The sequence below is a fragment of the Tachyglossus aculeatus genome, unplaced genomic scaffold, assembly GCF_015852505.1.
Source record: "Tachyglossus aculeatus isolate mTacAcu1 unplaced genomic scaffold, mTacAcu1.pri scaffold_12_arrow_ctg1, whole genome shotgun sequence".
Taxonomy (NCBI): domain Eukaryota; kingdom Metazoa; phylum Chordata; class Mammalia; order Monotremata; family Tachyglossidae; genus Tachyglossus; species Tachyglossus aculeatus.
In genome coordinates, this window is record NW_024044858.1 from 644927 (window position 1) to 665097 (window position 20171).

At 54.5% G+C, this 20171-nt stretch overlaps 1 protein-coding gene across 1 annotated transcript; it reads left to right on the top strand.

The window, feature by feature from the left end:
* The first annotated feature begins 118 nt into the window (after positions 1-118).
* Positions 119-20150, top strand: GBA2 (glucosylceramidase beta 2). The gene is made up of 17 exons (XM_038742482.1): positions 119-482; positions 7058-7149; positions 7364-7479; positions 14385-14603; positions 14788-15027; positions 15252-15354; positions 15995-16148; positions 16235-16360; positions 16593-16774; positions 17012-17116; positions 17201-17308; positions 17727-17878; positions 18352-18458; positions 18568-18710; positions 18831-18946; positions 19106-19297; positions 19382-20150. The coding sequence occupies exons 1-17, from the start codon at positions 256-258 to the stop codon at positions 19619-19621; spliced, it is 2622 nt and encodes an 873-aa protein (XP_038598410.1). The 5' UTR covers positions 119-255; the 3' UTR covers positions 19622-20150.
* Positions 20151-20171: the final 21 nt, after the last annotated feature.

Consider the following 20171-nt stretch of genomic DNA (forward strand, 5'->3'; position numbering starts at 1 on the left):
GGCTGGAGGCGGGGCCGGCGGGGGGGCGGTGCGCCGGGCCTCCCCCCCCCCGCCCCGTGGACCCGTCCGCGCCCCTCGTTCGGAAAGCTTCGGCTGCGCTCGGCCGGTGAGTGGCAGTTGCCCATCGCGGCCTGCCCCTGCCCGCTTGCCCGGGGCCACCGGAGGCCCTCGACGAAGCCCGGGGCGAGGAGGCGGGACATCACCCTGCCCGCAAGGACAGCAGTGGGGACGGCCCCCGGTCCCACCGCCCGGGCGATGGGGGACCCGCAGGCCGGGGGCCCCGGGCCCCCCAAGAAGCCGAGGGGCGGGGAGGACGAGGCCCAGATGATGGCGGCCTACGAGGGCACGGCCCGGGGCCACCGGGTGCCTCCATTCGGCTGGCGCCTCTGCCTGGCCCACGAGTTCCCGGAGAAGCGGAAGCCCCTCCGGGCCAACGACATCTCCCTGGGCAACCTGCTGAAGCACCTCGGCATGGGCCTGAGGTGAGTGCCCACGCTGAAGCCACTCATTCAACATCATCAATCGGATTGATCGAGCGCTCACTAGGTGCGGAGCAGGCGCTTGGGAGGTCCGAGTTGGCACCACATGGAGACAGTCCCTACCCAACAGTGGGCTCACAGTCTAAAAGGGGGGACTGTCTCTATATGTTGCCAGTTTGGACTTCCCGAGCGCTTAGTCCAGTGCTCCGCGCACAGTAAGCGCTCAATAAATACGGTTGATGATGATGACTGTGCGCAGAGCGCTGTTGGAGTGGATGGAAACCCCCCCACCCACCCCGCCTCGGGGACTTCGCCCTTCCCTTTCTGCCCCTGGAGTTTGCCCTACCCTGCCATCTAGACTGTGAGCCCACTGTTGGGTAGGGACCGTCTCTATATGTTGCCAACTTGGACTTCCCAAGCGCCTAGTACAGTGCTCTGCACACAGTAAATGCTCAATAAATACGATTGACTGATCTAGACTGTGAGCCCACTGTTGGGTAGGGACTGTCTCTATATGTTACCAACTTGGACTTCCCAAGCGCCTAGTACAGTGCTCTGCGCACAGTAAGCGCTCAATAAATACGGTTGATTGATCTAGACTGTGAGCCCACTGTTGGGTAGGGACTGTCTCTATATGTTGCCAACTTGTACTTCCCGAGCGCCTAGTACAGTGCTCTACACACAGTAAGCGCTCAATTAATATGATTGATTGACTTCGCCCTTCCCTGCTTGTCCCTGGAGTTTGCCCTACCCTGCCATCTAGACTGTGAGCCCACTGTTGGGTAGGGACCGTCTCTATATGTTGCCAACTTGGACTTCCCAAGCGCTTAGTACAGTGCCCTGCACACAGTAAGCGCTCAATAAATACGATTGATTGATTGATCTAGACTGTGAGCCCACTGTTGGGTAGGGACTGTCTCTATCTGTTGCCAACTTGTACTTCCCAAGCGCTTAGTACAGTGCTCTGCACACAGTAAGCACTCAATAAACACGATTGATTGATTGACTTCGCCCTTCCCTGCCTGTCCCTGGAGTTTGTCCTACCCTGCCATCTAGACTGTGAGCCCACTGTTGGGTAGGGACCGTCTCTATATGTTGCCAACTTGGACTTCCCAAGCGCCTAGTACAGTGCTCTGCGCACGGTAAGCGCTCAATAAATACGATTGATTGATCTAGACTGTGAGCCCACTGTCGGGTAGGGACCGTCTCTATATGTTGCCAACTTGGACTTCCCAAGCGCTTAGTACAGTGCTCTGCGCACAGTAAGCGCTCAATAAATACGATTGATTGCTCTAGACTGTGAGCCCACTGTTGGGTAGGGACTGTCTCTATATGTTGCCAACTTGTTCATTCATTCATTCAATCATATTTATTGAGCGCTTACTGTGTGCAGAGCACTGTACTAAGCGCTTGGGAAGTCCAATACAGCACAGAGAGAGACAGTCCCGGCCCAATCCGGGCTCAAAGCCTAGAAGGGGAGGAGACAGACAACATTTGTTAATAATGATAATGATGGTATTTGTTCATTCAGTCATAACTTGTACTTCCCAAGCGCTTAGTACAGTGCTCTGTGCACAGTAAGCGCTCAATAAATGCGATTGATTGATTGACTTTGCCCTTCCCTGCTTGTTCCTGGAGTTTGCCCTACCCTGCCATCTAGACTATGAGCCCACTGTTGTGTAGGGACTGTCTCTGTATGTTGCCAACTTGGACTTCCCAAGCGCCTAGTACAGTGCTCTGCACACAGTAAATGCTCAATAAATACGATTGATTGATCTAGACTGTGAGCCCACTGTTGGGTAGGGACTGTATATGTTGCCAACTTGGACTTCCCAAGCGCTTAGTACAGTGCTCTGCGCACAGTAAGCGCTCAATAAATACGATTGATTGATCTAGACTGTGAGCCCACTGTTGGGTAGGGACTGTCTCTATATGTTGCCAACTTGTACTTCCCAAGCGCTTAGTACAGTGCTGTGCGCACAGTAAGCGCTCAATAAATACGATTGATTGATCTAGACTGTGAGCCCACTGTTGGGTAGGGGCTGTCTCTATATGTTGCCGACTTGTACTTCCCAAGCGCCTAGTACAGTGCTCTGCGCACAGTAAGCGCTCAATAAATACGATTGATTGATCTAGACTGTGAGCCCACTGTTGGGTAGGGACTGTCGCTATATGTTGCCAACTTGGACTTCCCAAGTGCCTAGTACAGTGCTCTGCACACAGTAAGCGCTCAATAAATACGATTGATTAATTGATCTCAGAGGTTGGGTTCGGCCCCTCTCGGTGGCAGGGGATTGTTTCAGGAGGAAGCAGCGGGCACAGACTGGGGGTCAGATGGGTTCTCAACTCGGCTTGTCTGCTTTGTGACCTTGGGCAAGTCACTTGGCTTCTCCGGGCCTCGGTTACCTCCGCTGTAAAATGGGGGTGGAGACTGGGAGCCCCACGGGGGGAGCAGGGACCGTGTCCAACCCCGTTTGTCGGCATCCACTCCAGCCCTTCTGGACTCAGTCATTCATTTATTCAGTCGTATCTATTGAGCGCTTACTGTGTGCAGAGCCCCGTATTGAAGCGCTCGGGAAGGACGGATCGGCAATCTATAGAGACGGCCCGTACCCCAACAACGGGCTCACGGTCTAAAAAGAAATCTAACAGAATCTAAGTGGAGTGTGGCACTGGATTGAACACCCTAAGGCAGGGGTGGGAGACGGCGGACGCGTGGGTGCGATTGTTATTGTCCTGAAGCAATGTGGATGTTGTGGGGGGGATCCTTGCGAGTCGCGACCCCCACTTTCAACTAGGGGTTTCCTCAGAGCTCCCAGCCCCTTCATTCCAACCTCCCCCGCTTCCCCCAACCCCCAACAAAGCCCTGACACAGCCCTTTCTGGGACTCTTGGAGTCTGGGGATGAGAGGATGAGACCAGGCACCCCATGATTTCAGGGAGAAAAGGTCCTGGGGAAGGCCGTCCCCAGATCCCGTCTCCTCCGGAGCAAGTCAAAAGTCCAGCAGGGCCGGGGACCTGCCGTACATCCCTGGCCTGGACCTCTAAACCCCCAGCCATCCTCGGAATCCCGACCCAGGCCGGTGCCAGGATCATTAGCGTGACATTCCCCCCAGCCAGGTCAGAGGGAAGGGGAAATGGGAAGAGACCTTGGAATCTTGAAATGCTGCCGAGCCCTCGCCTCACCTGACTCATCCCTTGCTCTCCGATCGGCACCATAGGGCCCTCCCCCAGCCCGACTCTATCCCACCGACCCGACTCTATACGTGGGTCTCTAGGACAGGAAGGGAGAGGCACGTGGCGGGGGGCATAAGGAACAGGTGGATGTGGGGGCAGCTGAAAGAAAGGGAGGGTCACGGAGACTCACCCCGAGGTCACCTCTGAGTCAGGCCTAATGGCCTGAATAGATGAGAGGGTGGGGGAAGAAGGTATTGGAAGGGAGAGAAGATGGCATTGGGTGGGTAGGGATAGGGAATTTGACACGAGGGGAGAAGAAAACCCTTTATGATGATGATGATAGTGGTATTTAAGCCCTTACTCTGTGCCTAACACTGTACTCTGCGCTGGGTTAGATATAAGATGCTCAGGTCAGACAGGGTCCCTTGTCCCTCATAATAATAATAATGACAGTTATTAAGCGCTTACTATGTGCAAAGCACTGTTCTAGGCTCTGGGGACGTTACAAGGTGATCAGGTTGTCCCATGTGGGGCCCCATTTGACAGATGAGGTAACTGAGGCCCAGAGAAGTGAAGTGACTTGCCCAGAGTCACACAGCTGGCAGTAGGGCCCCCTTCCCTCTTCCGAGCCTCCCCAGCTCCTTGCCCGTTACCCCTGCAGTCCCGTTAGGCAATGTGTTTTGTTTTGTCGTCCGTCTCCCCCTTCTAGACTGTGAGCCCGTTGTTGGGTAGGGACCGTCTCTATATGTTGCCAACTTGTACTTCCCAAGCGCTTAGTACAGTGCTTTGCACACAGTAAGCGCTCAATAAATACAATTGAATGAATGAAGTGGTGGAGCTGCGATTTGAACCCATAACCTCTGACTCCAAAGCCCGTGCTCTTTCCACTGAGCCACGCTGCTTCTCATCCGGCTCACGGTCTAGCTGCTTACTGCTGTTTGGGCAACTCGGTGATATGGGATTACAGGTCTGCTCCTAGGCAAATCCTAGGATACGACAGAGTCTGGGTTGCTCAGGGATAACCCAGGCCCATAGTCAATTCACTCATTCAGTCGTATTTGTTAAGCACTTACTGTGTGCAGAGCACCGTATTTAGACACTTCGGAAGGTACACTACGACGATAAACTGTGACCATCCCTGCCCACAACGAGCTCACGGTCTAGAGGCGGGGAGACAGATGTCAATACAAATAAATAAAACTGCGGATATACACCCAAGTGCTCTGGAGCGGGTGGAAGAGCAAAGGGAGCAAGTCAGGGCGACACAGAAGGGACCGGGAGACCAGGAAAAGCGGGGCTTAGTCTGGGAAGGCCTCTTGGAAGAGATGTGCCTTCAATAAGGCTTTGAACCAGGGGAGAGGAATTGTCTGTCGGATTTGAGGAGGGAGGGCGTCCCAGGCCAGAGGCAGGACGTGGACCGGGAGTCGGCGGCGAGATGGGAGAGATTGAGGCACAGTGAGAAGGTTAGCATCAGAGGAGCCAAAGTTAGCGGGCTGGGTTGTAGAAGGAGAGAAGCGAGGTGAGGTAGGAGGGGGCAAGGTGGTGGAATGCTTTAAAGCCAACGGTGAGGAGTTTTTGTTTGCTACGGAGGTGGACAGGCAACCACTGGAGATTTTTGAGGCGGCGGGATGACGTGTCCTGAATGTTGCTGTAGAAAGACCATCTGGGCAGCGGAATTAAATATGGACTGGAGTGGGGGGAGGCAGGAGGTTGGGAGGTCAGAAAGAGCAGGAGCATCCGCCTCCTCTCTGATCTCCCACCTTCCTGTCTCTCCCCGCTTCAGTCTATACTTCATTCTGCTGCCCGGATTATCTTTATGCAGAAACGCCCTGGGCACATCATTCCCCTCCTCGAAAATCTCCAGTGGTTGCCTGTCAACCTACGAATAAAGCAAAGACTCCTCACTCTGGCTTCAAGGCTGTCCATCACCTCGCCCCCTCCGACCTCCCCTCCCTTCTCTCCTTCTCCAGCCCAGCCCGCACCCTCCGCTCCTCTGCCGCTAACCTCCTCACCGTGCCTCGTTCTCGCCTGTCCCGCGATCGACCCCCGGCCCACGTCCTCCCCCGGCCCGGAATGCCCTCCCTCCGCACATCCGCCAAACCAGCTCTCTTCCTCCCTTCAAAACCGTATTGAGAGCTCACCTCCTCCAGGAGGCCTTCCCAGACTGAGCCCCCTTTTTCCTCTCCTCCTCATCCCCCCGGCCCTACCTTCTTCCCCTCCCCACAGTATTTGAATATATTTGTACAGATTTATTACTCTATTTACTTTATTGTACATACTTGCTATTCTATTTATTTTGTTAATGACATGCCTACAGCTGTAATTCTATTTATTCTGACGGTTTTGACGCTTGTCTACGTGTTCTGTTTTGTTGTCTGTCTCCCTCTTCTAGACTGTGAGCCCATTATTGGGTAGGGACCGTCTCTATATGTTGCCGACTTGTACTTCCCGAGCGCTCAGTACAGTGCTCTGCACACAGTAAGCGCTCAGTAAATACGATTGAATGAATGAATGATGCAGTAATCTAGGCAGGGTAGGATGAGTGATGATGGTATTAACATGGAAGTAGTTTGAATAGAGAGGGAGTAAACTCGAACCACCCTGGCGTGAGCTTTCTGAGGCTTTGAACCTGAAAGGTATCTGAGACCAAACCCGTCCCGCACACTACTTCTTTTCTGACCCATCCCATCTGAGCTCTGCCTCAATAAAGAAATCTAGACGGGCTTTGGTGGGAAAGCCAGGGGCAAATGATCGTTTCCCTGAGCAGTTCTCCGCTTGGTCCCATTGTGGGAAAGAAGTGGCTTGGGAGAGAGTCTCAGGAGTGAGAGGGTCCTAGGGCCAGGAGAGAAGGGGGGTGGGGCTCTTTGGTCTTTTGGAGTTTGTAAACCATGTCTTGGACATTTTAAATAACTTGTGGGGAGACTAGTCCAGAGTTTAGGGTCCAAAGGTGAAGGGGAGGTGGCCGAGTTTATGGGAGAAGGGAAGTAGGAGTGGGAGATGAATGTCGGAGGGGGGAGGAGGAGAACGTGGGTTGGAGTAGTTTAGAGGCTGTGCCTGCTGAAGGAGCTGAGTCCTGATTACATTTACAGAGGACCCTAACCTGGGTGGCCTGTGAAGGCCAGAGAAGGGCCAGCCACACTGAGGCTAAAAAGAATGGGGCTGCCAGGTAGAAGAAAAGAGCTGGAAGCTAGAAAGAGCCAGAGGGAGAAGAGGAGAGAAGCCAGAGAGAGTCTAAAAAGAGGGTGAGCCAGACAGGGAGCAAATGAAGAAGAAGGAAGAGAGAAGAAATTGCAGGACAGAGAAAAGCCCAAGGCTAGGGACTGTTTTGCTCATTTATGTCACTCATTTGTCACTAAATCTCCAATTCCCCCCGTTGTCTCACCTTCCCCCAACCCCACACAGGTATCTTCGATGGTGGTACCAGAAGACACAAGTGGAGAAGAAAGTTCCTTTTATTGACATGCTCAACTCCGTCCCCCTGCGACAGATCTACGGTGAGCCGCCCTTCCCCTTCCCCTTCCCCTCCCTCTGTGGGGCGTTGAGATCCCAGGGCAGAGATCTGGTCTAGCCCTTTCAGGGAAGACACCCAACTGGTCTCTCCTTTGCCCATCAAGAAGCTGGAGGGGGGCTCTTGTCCCAACAGTGGCTGGTCTTTTCCCACACCTCCCCATTACCGTGCTGGGCTTTGCCCTTTTTCTCCGTTGCCAGGTTGTCCCTTAGGGGGAATTGGAGGAGGCACCATCACCCGAGGCTGGAGAGGCCAGTTCTGTCGCTGGCAGCTGAATCCCGGGATGTACCAACACCGAACAGTCATGGCTGACCAGGTGAGGGTCTGTTGGAAAGAGGAAGGATCGGGGGGCAGCATAGGCTAAGTTCTCCCAGTCAGAAAGTGAAGATTAGACTTTGAATTTAAGAAGAAAAGAAAAGATAAATTTAGGAACGTATGCTTCAGCAGCTCTGAACTTGGGGAAAAGGTAAAAAACCAGGCACAATGCCATCCTGGAGCAGACCAGTGGTCCATCAAAACCCTGCCCGGGACCTCCGACATCCGCACCAAAATATTTAGAGAAATCTAAATTTAACGGTTACCCTTTCGGACATCCATCTTAACTGACCTTCTCCTCCTTGAAATTTTTCAAATCTTTCTTGAGGCTGCTGACATTTTTGTCCTGTCCCGCTTCCTGTAGCCACATGTTCCAGATGCTTGTCATCCCCTAGGTGTGTATCCTTCAAGCTCAGTGGGTGCACCCTCATTCTGGTGGTGTGAGATTCGGTGAACCACAATTCCTCGGTGTTCTGTCCTCCTCTTCATGATTTTTAAACTTCGGTCGTGTCCTTACTCAGCCTTCTTTTTGGCCTGAAGAGTCCTATTCTTTCCAGCCTGTCCTTAAATGGAGGCTGCCCCTTCCCTGCCTCTTTTTGGTGATCTTATCTATCCCTTCTCCAGCTTTATCACACCCACACAACCTAATTGAGGAGCTGGGTGGACGTGAGTGTACCAAGAAGGATTCTGTATCTAAAAATCTAAGTGGGATATGTGCCTGTTTATGTACATATATACCAACAGCCTAAACCTGTTTTGAGATTACTCAAAGATGTTCCTTCGAAAGAAAAAAAAACACCCAAAACCCAAACTACAGGCAATGAGGAGCAAGTCCTCTCCTCATCACCAACAAAAACAGTTCTGGATCTTCCTTCTTGGAAGAGAGCCTGTGCCTGCAAAATGTGTTTCCCCAGCAGCCTAACCCCAGCCACGGGGAACAGCCCTGATTCAGTTGTCATGTTTTACACACATGAGCAGCAGGATCCAAAAGAGGAGCCAACTCCACATAAAGTCCTTGGGGCGTGGGAAAGGAAGTCGGAACTTATGTCTAGGGGGCTCGAATTAGAGGCAAAGTAAAGAACTTAGTCATGGCTTCTCTCCAGCCCATACGTAGGCTGTGGATTTGCTTATTATTCTGACAGCCTGGGGAACTGGTATAATGCTGCCTAACTTATACTGCAGGTGATCTACTCGACTCTTCCATGGGGAATTTTTGTCAGGGTTCGGGATATAAACGTCCCGTGGAGAGACACGAGGGTTTGCCAGTGCCTGGAGATAGGATCCTTTCCCAGGATGACCCCACCTGTGAGAGGTGGGATCAAATATAATTCTGAAAGAAGAGAGGAGAGCCTTGGGTAGACTTGGAGAAGCAGCTTGGCTCAGTGGAAGGAGCCCGGGCTTTGGAGTCAGGGGTCATGGGTTCAAATCCTGACTCCGCCAGTTGTCAGCCGTGTGACTTTGGGCAAGTCACTTCACTTCTCTGTGCCTCAGTTACCTCATCTGTAAAATGGGGATGAAGACTGTGAGCCCCCCGTGGGACAACCTGATCACCTTTTAACCCTCCCAGCGCTTAGAACAGTGCTTGGCATATAGTAAGCGCTTAATAAATGCCATCTTTATTATTATTATTACTTGGCTGGATCAAGCTAAGCCATTGGATGGTCGGGGGGCAGGGATCAGGCTTAGGCCAGCTCACCTGCTCCAATTTGATGTCTTCTCCAGCTGGGGAAATAGAAAAATAGGGGAAATGGGAAAAATAGCATCTCCTGGCAGGGGCAGCGTTGGTAGTATCGATCGCTTCCTGCAACCCAGAAGTGTGGTCCGGCCCCACTGGGGTTTGGGGCCTGGTGAAGGGACACGATGTGTAGGAAATCAGTACAGAAGCAGTTTGGTCTAGTGGCCAGAGCACGGGCTTGGGAGTCAGAGGACGAGAGTTCTGATCTCGGCTCCACCACTACCATGATTATTATTGTCTGCCGTGTGGCCTTGGACAGATCACTTCACTTCTCTGTGCCTCAGTTACCTCATCTGTAAAACGGGGTGAGACTGTGAGCCCCACATAGGACAACCTGATTACCTGGTGTCTACCCCAGCGCTTAGAACGGTGTTTGGCACATAGTAAGCGCTTAACAAATACCACTGTTATTATTATTACTTAGTGCATGGAAAGCAAGAACATAGAGGCCTGGCACGAGCCAGGCCAAGCACAGGGCCAGCCCACGATTTTGATTGGCGCAGAGATCCAAATGGGAGGAATGTGATTTAATGAAGATGGGGAAAGGTATTCCAGGCAGGGGGATTGGAATGTGATGAGTGACAGGTGGAGAGTTGTTTATGGGAGATGATGAGCAAGCAAGTTGGGTAAGTTGGGGTGTAGGTCACAAGGAGGAAGTAAGGAGGAGTCGGTTCTTGGACAGTCTTAAAGAACAGAGGAAATTCAAAGCTAATGTGGACCTCTAGGAACTGGAGTGACCTTAGATGAACTTTAAAGTCTAGCTAGGAGGCTGGGCATTCATTCATTCTATTGTCGTATTTATTCAATGCTTACTGTGTGCAGAGCACACATCCTCCCCCTCCCCCCCAACAAGCATACAGTCTGGGGGGCACGCGGGAGACAGACATTAATATAAATAAATAATAGGTACATAAATTCTGTGGGGCTGGGATGGGGGAAAGAACAGAGGGAGCAAATCAGAGTAGGGAGCGGGAGAAGAGGAGAGGAGGTGCTCAGTCGGGTTAGGTCTCTTGGAGATGTGCTTTCAAATAAGGCTTTGAAGTAGGGGAGAGTAATTGTCGGATTTGAGGAGGGAGGGTGTCCCAATCAATCAATCAATCAATCAATCGTATTTATTGAGTGCTTACTGTGTGCAGAGCACTGTACTAAGCGCTTGGGAAGTACAAGTTGGCAACATATAGAGACAGTCCCTACCCAACAGTGGGCTCACAGTCTAAGAGGCAGGACAAGGGCGAGAGGTCAGTGGCGAGATAGTGGAGATAGAGGCACAGCGAGGAGGTTAGCGTTAGAGGAGTGAAGTGCGCGGGCTGGGTTTTTTTTTTTTAATGGCTTTTATTAAGCGCTTACTATGTGCAAAGCACTGTTCTAAGCGCTGGGGGAGATACAAGGTATCTGGGGTTGTAGGTGAGTAGCAGCAGTATTTGACCCCAACCTGTTGGGTCCTAGAATTTCACATCGGAGCCAATCCAGCCCTTCGCCTCTCTTGTTCATGGAACCCATGCTGGAATTCCAAGCTGCATTTAGCCAGACTTCCAACTCGGGCAGGATATTTGGTTTGGGTCTGCCCGTGAACTTTTTAGGCTTTAGCAGGCATCTCATTACCCTTCAAACTCTCCGTCCCCGGGGTTTATCTCCTTCCCTGCTCCTGTTCAGGTGGCCATCTCCCCTGTCTTTTTTCCCTTTATTTGTCTTCTCAGCCCCTCTGCCCTTCAATCTCATTTCTCCCGGGTTTCTGCTGGGGGTGTGAAACCACTTGGCTTTTCCCCTCTTCTTGTTTCTGTGACCTCTCTCCAGCTGCTGGTGCTTTTCCTGCCATCCCTATCCCTTCAGCCTTTAGGGTTGGTTTTTGATGCTTAATGTGCACGAGTGGGTCTGCTCCCTTCCCTTTGGGGATTGGAAGGATTGAGGGCTTGTGCTGAGTGGCCTTAACCCCTACTCCTTACCGGTCTGTTCCCCATCTTTGTCCTGTACTTTCTGTCCTGTCCTCTGCTCTTCTTGCCCCTCGTTTTGCTTTCTTCTCTGTTTTTGGGTCCCTGTACTCTCCTCCTTCCTGATCTCAAACCACTAGTTAAGCTGTTCTTGCACCTGTAGCCTCCTCTCTGCTTGATTTTTTTTACTCTCTTCTCTTAGACTGTTTTCTCTCTTCATTTGATTTCTTCCCTGCCTTATTGATGTGCTTAAGGACACTGGATCCTAAGCAGTGCCATACAGGATCAGACCCATGCTCTGTGAGGCCCAGGACTGTGTCTCCAGCTGTGGCGACAGAATTCTTGGATGAACAGTGGTGAGGGATATACCATTGTATCACCTCTGTCCTTTCCCCGTTAACACAACGACATTTTAGCCATGAATTTGCCTTTCTGGAGCCGTCTAACATCCCTAAGCTTCTGCGGAGGAGCCAATTATGGGTCTACTATCCCTGGATTTATCCAAACCCCTCCCAAGGCTACTGATATTTTCAGTTATACAACTTCTTGGGGTAACAGACTTCATGTTTCCCACCTGTGGGTGAAGATATCTTTGCTTTGAATCCATCACCTTCAGGTTTCAACGTGTACCCCCCTCAATAGCAGCCTTGGGGAAGCAGCATGCCTCATAAAAAGCACAGGACTGGGAGTCAGGAGACCTGGGTTCTGATTCCAGCTCTGCCTCATGCCTGCTGTGTGACCTTAGGCAAATCACTTCTCTGTGCCTCAGCTTCCTCCTCTATAAAATGGAGATTAAATACCTGTTCTCCATCTCTCCCTTAGATTGTTTACCCCCCGTGGACCTGATTATCTTTTAACTACCCCAGTGCTCGGCCTGCGGAAAATGCTCAACAAATCCCGCAATTATTGTTATTGTGGGATATGGCAAACACCAATTCCACACACGCACCTTGTTCGCTACAGAAATATTCTTCAGTGAAGTCTTCCAAGTCCTTTTTATTTCATGATATTTGCTAAGCGCATACTATTTGTCAAACGCTGCTCTAAGCACCGGAGTGTATGCAGAATAATCAGGTCGGACACAGTCTGTCCCACACAGGGCTGTCGGAAATACGTCAGTATCTTACTGTAGACTCTAAGCTCATTGTAGGCAGAGAGCGTGTCTTCCAACTCTGTTACAGCGTACTCTCCCAAGTTAGTACAGTGCTCCCGGCACCCAGTAAGTGCTCAGTAAATACCACTGATGGATTTTCCGTTTTCAGGTGGATCCACCACCCCGATCAGCTTGAGTGCTCCTTTCCGTTCTTTCTTCAGCTGTCGTGTCCTTCCTAAGATGCGGGGACCACAGCAGCACATGGTAGTCCTGACTCAGATGAACATTGCTTTAAGTGGCAAAACCGCTTTCTGTCGTGCGGTCTTTCGACTTTCCCAGGATTCGGCTGGCCACCAGTCTCAGAGACGGTAGACAGTGACTCCGAGATCTCTTTCCTGAGCCTGTCGTAATCTGGTTGTAGTTTGATTTTTCTCTAAGCGCGTTTTGTCACACTTACTCATGCTGAAGCTCAACTGCCACTTTTCTGCCCACTCAGTTTTATGAGTTCTTCCTGCGGCCCTCAGTTTACTCCCGACTCAATGACACTTCATCAGTCAGAAGAGCTCAGTGTCAGCGGGAGAGTCAGCATTGCCCGCTTCTTTGAGAATTTTTGAAACGTTGCATCAAACCAGTCCCTGCGGATGACGCTATCTGCCTTCCTCTATCCAGAAAAAAAAATGGTTGTTTTTTTAAAAGACCACCCGTAGAGGGAATGTTCTGTCAGATCAAAAACGGGCTCTCTCTTCCTTTTCAGAGTCTTGGGTGGGTAAACAAAGCTAAGGATTTTTGAAAATCCTCACTATGTTATGTTGACACTGGGGATGTTGGAAGGCTTTCGAATGGAATCGTGGGCGGGATGGATTTGGGTCCTCTGCAGAACGGTACTGGAACCTGGCTGATGAGTCTGTCGGCCGAGGTGAATCGGGAGCACCTGACCAGGTTTATGGAGAGAAAAGGCAGTGGTGGTGAGCGGAGGGGGCCTGGCCACGGTTAGAGCCTGGGAGGGGCTGCATTGCAGCAGTCGGGACGCCTCCGGTAGAAAAAGTTGGGGGTCGGAGGAGGGGGAGCTCGGGCAGATTCGGGGTGGAATGTGTTAAAGTGACCTCCGATAATGGTCGAAAGACAGTCTTGCTCCGGACTTTAATGGGGAAGGAGTCTGGCGTGACCAGAGACTGTCCGAAGATATGAGGATGTGGATTAGGCAGCAAGAAGAGCTTTCAGGTAATGAGGGCTGGGGATCACTGGAACTGGCAAGAGAGAGCCTGGAGTCTTCCTCACTGGAGAAAATCCCTAGCCCCAATAGAGGGATAGCCGGGCCATAGAAGAGGAATTTTGGAGGTTTCCTCCATCCACAGGAGAGTGAGGATACCATATCCCAGTCGTCTCTCTCTCCCTGTCATCGTTACTGGCAGACTGAGCCCCATTTATCCTCTCTTCCTTCCCATCCCCACAGCACCTGTATATATGTTTGTACAGATTTATTACTCTATTTATTTTACTTGTACATATTTACTATTCCATTTATTTTGTTAATGATGTTCATCCAGCTTTACTTCTATTTATTCCGATGACACCTGTCCACATGTATTGTTTTGTTGTCTGTCTTCCCCCTTCTAGACTGTGAGCCCATTGTTGGGTAGGGACCGTCTCTATATGTTGCCACCTTGTACGTCCCAAGTGCTTAGTACAGTGCTCTGCACACAGTAAGCACTCAATAAATACAATTGAATGGATAAATGAATTGTGAGTTTAGTAAAAATGGAACCCGGTGCTAGAAGTAGCGTGGCCTGGTGGCAAGAAGACGGGCTTGGGGATCAGAGGATGTGGGTTCTATTCCCGGCTCTGCCGCTTGTCTGCTGTGTGACCTTGGGCAAGTCATTTAACTCCTCTCTGCCTCAGTTATCTCATCTGTAAAATGGGGAGTAAGATTGCGAGCCCCACGTGGGACAACCTGATTGCCTTGTATCCCCCCCCCAGTGCTTAGAATAGTGCTTGGCACATAGGAAATGCTTAACATATACCATCATTATCATCATCATTAGATCCTTTGGAGCGTCCAGTTAGAAGGAAGAGGCACAGTTCCTGCCCTCAAGGTGCTTACAGTCTAATGTTTTCTCCATCTCCACCACTCCCTGTGCTCTCCCGCCTAGTTCACGGTGTGCCTGCGGCGAGAGGGCCAGACCGTGTACCAGCAAGTCCTCTCTCTGGAGCGGCCCAACGTCCTGCAGGGTTGGAACTGGGGCTTCTGTGGCCACTTTGCCTTCTACCACGCTCTCTACCCCCGGGCCTGGACGGTCTACCAGCTTCCAGGCCAGGCTGTTGTGCTTACCTGTCGCCAGATTGCGCCCATCCTCCCTCATGACTACCAGGTACCGGCTGCCCCAGCCCCCCAATCGCTCTGCCCTGCCTCCCCACCACTACCGGTGGCAATAGGAGCACAGCCCTTAGAGGGGATGGGGGCTGGATCCCGTCCTGCTCCGAGGGAAGCGGGGGTGTTCCTGAAACCACACGTGCCTCCCTCTTTTTCTCCCCACCCTCTTGTCTCCCCCCCAGGACAGCAGTTTGCCAGTTGGGGTGTTCGTGTGGGAAGTGCAGAATGAGGGGGACGAGGACGTGGATGTTTCCATTGTGTTTTCACTCCGCAATGGGCTGGGAGGTCGGGACGACGCGGACGGGAACCTCTGGAATGAGCCATTCTGCCTGGAGCAGAGCGGGACAACTGTGAAAGGCGTCCTCCTGCATCATCCGAGCCCCCCCAACCCCTACATCCTTGCCGTTGCTTCCCGGGAGATGGTAACGGGGGGTTAGGGAGCTCCAGGGAGCGAAGGAACTGGGACGGGGGGGGTGAGGTCACGGGCCGTGGAGATGGTGGATGACGAAGAGATCGAAGCACTGGGGAAGGAGAGGGAAAGTGGGAGGGTTTAGGACCAAGAGGCAAAGGGAGAGCAGAACTGGGGCGGGGGGAAGTCGGGGCCAGTTGGGAAGCTCCCGCTTCACTGCCTCTTCCCTGTCAACAGGTGGGCACCACGGTGACCCACATCACAGCCTTTGATCCCGAAGGCACTGGGCAGCAGCTGTGGCAGGATCTGCTTCAGGATGGGCAGCTGGACTCCCCACCCGGTGAGGGGCGGGGCCCACAGGGAGGGACAGGGGCTAAGTAGGGAGCGGAAGGAAAGGAGGAGGCCTGGCCCCTGCCGTCATCCCCGTCCTCAGCTCTTGCTTCTTGTCCCGCAGGGAGGACGAGGCAGGGGTTTCCGCTCTGCTCCGGCACCTCTGTGGCTCTAGAGAGGTGGGGGAACTCACGGTCCCCTGCCCCCGAATAGGGCCAGGTTCCCCACGGCCACCAGTGGTGGTCGAAGCAGTGGAGTCCTCCCCCCACTGAAAACTTCTGACTGGGATTCAGCCTGGGCCCCCTCCCAAGACCGCCGGGTCCGAGTCTGGTCCGGGGTTTGTTAGGATACAGAATGGGGACGGTTAGTACACGGCAAACACCATGACGTTTGCCCTTGTCAGTTGGCCCTGGGCGCTTAGTACAGTGCTCTGTGCACAGTAAGCGTCGATAAATACGATTGAATGACTGTATGGGCCCCCCCCACACACACACACACTGCGTTACACCTGGAAATCTGGCTGACCCAAGTTTTTGCGGATTGCGGCGAGGACGGAAAAGAAAGCCCTGGTTGGTGGTGGGAAGGTGGTTCGCCCTGGCAGCTCCACGGTGACCACCCCGCCTCCCCCCTCGCCGTTCCCGCCTGTGCAGGATGCAGCGTCCCCACCCGGAAAGGTGAAGGCGTCGCAGCAGCTGTGTGCGCTGGGTGTCGGGTACCCGGCCGGGGGCAAGGTCGCCTGGAGTTCACCCTGGCCTGGGACATGCCCAAAATCGTGTTTGGAGCCAAGGGTCGCACTCACTACAGGTGAGGAGACTGAATCCACCCCGGGGGAAGTAAAGGACGCGGGGCGAGGCCCTACAAAGACGGGTAACGGAATCCTTCCACTCCAGGAGATACACTCGCTACTTTGGCCGAGGGGGGACCGCAGCCCCCAACCTGTGCCACCACGCGCTGACCCAGTATGGGCGGTGGGAGGACGCCATCGGGGCCTGGCAAAGCCCCATCTTGGAGGACAGGTATGAGGGCCCTGTAAGAGTAAGGTGGGGATCGCTCCCCTCTTTCATCCTGAACCCGTGCTCCAACTCCCTCCCTCCCTTGGGGCTTTTCGCCTCCTTTAGTCTCGTCTCCCTCCAGTATCCCCTCAACCCACTTCACCCCCGGCTCCCTCTATCCTTCCCCCTTCCACAACTTCTCCTTTTCCCCCACTTCCCTGATGCATCGTCTCTCTCCCCCCCTCCCCCCCGCCAGCAAACTGCCCCACTGGTACAAGTCGGCACTTTTTAACGAGCTCTACTTCCTGGCTGATGGGGGTACCGTGTGGCTGGAGGTTCCACCCGAAACCCTGGAGGAGGAGTTGGGAGGGGGTGGGGAGAGCCTAAAGCAGCTGCGCCCCACCCTGCTGGAGTACGGCCGCTTCGCCTACCTTGAGGGTATGATGCCGGTGGGGGCGGGGGGCCGTGGGGTCGGGGGGAGAGGCAGGAAGAGGGAGATGTGACCCTGGAAAACAAGGGAAAGGCCTCTGGAGGGAGACGGGACTGGGCTCACCATGTTGGAGTTTCTCCTTTCCAACCTCGAGGGGCAGGAGGAGCTCGGGGAGAGGAGAGGGGAAAGAGCCGCGGGGGGCAGTGACTGTACTGGGCAACCTCACTGATAGTCCGTGTCCCCAGGCCAGGAGTACCACATGTACAACACCTATGACGTCCACTTCTATGCCTCCTTTGCCCTCATCATGCTCTGGCCCAAGTTGGAGATCAGTCTGCAGTACGACATGGGTGAGCCTCCCTTCCCCTCCCCGCTACCCACCTGCTTAAACCCCAGCCCCGCCCCACAGCGTCTCCTCCCGCCCCCTCCCGCAGCCCTGGCAACTCTGAGCGAGGACCTGACGCGAAGGCGATACCTGATGACTGGAGTGGTGGCCCCCGTGAAGAGGAGAAATGTGATTCCCCATGACGTCGGTGACCCCGGTAACCCTGGCCCCTCGGGATCCTCCTATTCCTGGAATATTGGGAAGGCCCCGCTCCCCAGGAACCCTTCTCCAAACTTGGGGGATGCCAGAAATGCCTCATTAGGACTCTGACACTGATACAGCAGCACGCCTTTCTCCCCACTACCCCACGGCTCAGGGAGCAGCGATGCTCCTCTCCGCTGGCCCCCGGGGCAGCGAGTGAAGCCCTGAAAACGGCCGCCCATCTGCCACTGGCCCCGATGTGACATTTGGGATCGTGGGATCCTCTCCCTAGCGAGAGGCTCACTACCCTGGGCCTTCCCTCCAACCTCCCGTTCCCCCCCGGGTCGGTGACCCCCAGGACCCACTCCCCCAAATGCGGCCCCCTAGGGAGCGAACCCTCCCGCTCACCCCCGTGTCCGTTCACCCGTGGGCAGACGACGAGCCGTGGGCCCGGGTCAACGCCTACCTGATTCACGACACGGCGGACTGGAAGGACCTCAACTTGAAGTTTGTGCTGCAAGTCTATCGGGACTATCACCTGACAGGGGACCGCGTCTTCCTGGCTGACATGTGGCCCATCTGTCAGGTCAGCCACTCAGCTAGAGGAGGAGGGGGTTGATTCCCCTGCCCTGGTGTGTCTGGGGGCGTCTGCCTGAAACCCTTTCTGGAATTTAAACCTAGAGGTGTCTTGTGATTTGGGGGGGCCGGGTGGGGAGGGTAGAATTTCATTGATGTGGTCATTTCCCTCTACTCTGCTGTCCAAGTAGGCCTAACCGATAGAGGTGGAAGGTGCCTAGAAGGGAACGCGGCCTACACCCGGTGGTGTCTCTGGTGTCCGGAACCCTTGCCTGCCTCCCCCGTGTCCGATCGGGGCTTTCTTGTCATCCCCCTCCCTGCCAGAAACTGCCACCCTTGGGACCCCATGGGTCCAACCATTGGTTTCTGGGTCCTGGGGAAGAGAATCGAGGAAACGCAGTCACTTTCTCCCTCCAGGGACCTTCTGTCTCTAAGGGCCGCATCCCTCCGCTACCTCTGGGTCCTCCCTTTTCCCCCCCGCAGGCCGTAATGGAATCAGAGCTGAAGTTCGATAAGGACCAGGACGGGCTTATCGAGAACGGGGGCTACGCCGACCAGACCTATGACGGCTGGGTCACCACGGGGCCCAGGTACTGGGGGGCGAAGGGGGGAGATGGGGTGGCCAAGCCAGGGGGAGGGCCAGGGGTGGGAAGGAGTTCTCGGTGACCCCCACCTCCTCCATCCCCTCTCCTCGATCAGCGCGTACTGCGGAGGACTCTGGCTGGCAGCCGTAGCCGTGATGATCCGTATGGCCGCCCTGCAGGGGGCCGGAGCCGTCGGGGAGAAATTCTCGTCCATCCTGAGTCGTGGACGCGAGGCCTTCGAGAGGCTCCTGTGGAACGGTGAAAGGGGAGAGCCTCGCGCGGGGGGAGGCGGGGAGCAGCAGAGGTTCACAGGGAGGTTTGGGGGCGAGGGTGTCATCCTCTCTGACCCACCCTCCCTCCCACCCACCTCCCACCCAGGCCGGTACTATAATTACGACTGCAGCTCGGAGCCATACTCCCACAGCATCATGTCCGACCAGTGTGCCGGCCAGTGGTTCCTGAGAGCCTGCGGGCTGGGGGAAGGGGATACAGAGGTGAGGGAGGAACCTCGGGGGGATGACGGAGGGGAGGGGAGGCCACGGAGGATTTAGGACGTCCAGCTTGTCTCGTCAACCGAGCGGGGCCGTCCCCTCCGGGTGCAGGATCCACTGGAACTGGCCCCGTGGGCCCTCGCTCCCTCTCTCGGGGTGCAGGTGTTCCCCGCTCTCCACGTGCACAACGCCCTGCAGACCATCTTTGAGCAGAACGTGCTGGGCTTCGCCGGAGGGTCCATGGGAGCCGTGAACGGGATGCGGCCAGATGGCATCCCCGACACTTCCAGCGTCCAGTCTGATGAGGTCTGGGTGGGCGTCGTCTACGGGCTGGCAGCCACCATGATCCAGGAGGTAATCCAGCTCCGCCTCCACGACTCCTCCCTCCTCTGCCCTTAACTGGAGCCCTCACCCCCGGCTTTGCTCCCCTCTCCCTAGGGCCTGGTCCAGGAAGGCTTCCGGACGGCAGAGGGCTGCTATCGCACGGTGTGGGAGAGGCTGGGCCTGGCCTTCCAGACCCCCGAGGCCTATTGTCGGACCCGTGTTTTCCGTTCTCTCGCCTACATGCGACCCCTCAGCATCTGGGCGATGCAGCTTGCCCTAGAGCGGAGTCAAGGCCGGGGCCCGACGCTCGCTGTCAGACGGGACCCTGTACCGTCAACGGACCAGGAAGCGTGACTGGGGCCAGAGCCCGGGGGTTCAACTCACCTCGACTCCCGGGTCCTTTAGCTGGGACTCGGGGGGGCTGGCGCCGAAAGCATGCTACGATCCCCCTCCTGCAACCCTGAGCCACGGCAAGAACAATCTCTGAACTCACAGTCCTTCACCACCCCCGCCACCGAGAATCCTCAGGTTCCCGCTCAAAGAAGAGTCTTCTGGGGTGGGGAAAGTCAGTGCAAAGCACCTTCTGGGATAGAATGATATCTCCAAACCCCTGTACTGGCCTGGCTGAGGTCAGGGACAAGGCGAGGCTGATAACAGGGCTCCCTTCCTCCTCCCCTTGGGGCGGGGAAGGAAGTGGGAGCCCCGTCCTGAGGGCTCGAGCCTTACCTCCACCACCCTCCCCGCCCCAGCAAGTTTGGTGTTGGAACTGCCGTTTTCAGCCATTCACGGGAAACCGTGCTAAGATATTAAGAGGCCACAGCTGGGCCTGTCCAGAATAAACAAGATGCCTCGTCCACCACAAGAGCCTACGGTCCGGTTTAAAGCCCCCTCATCGGCTGACGGG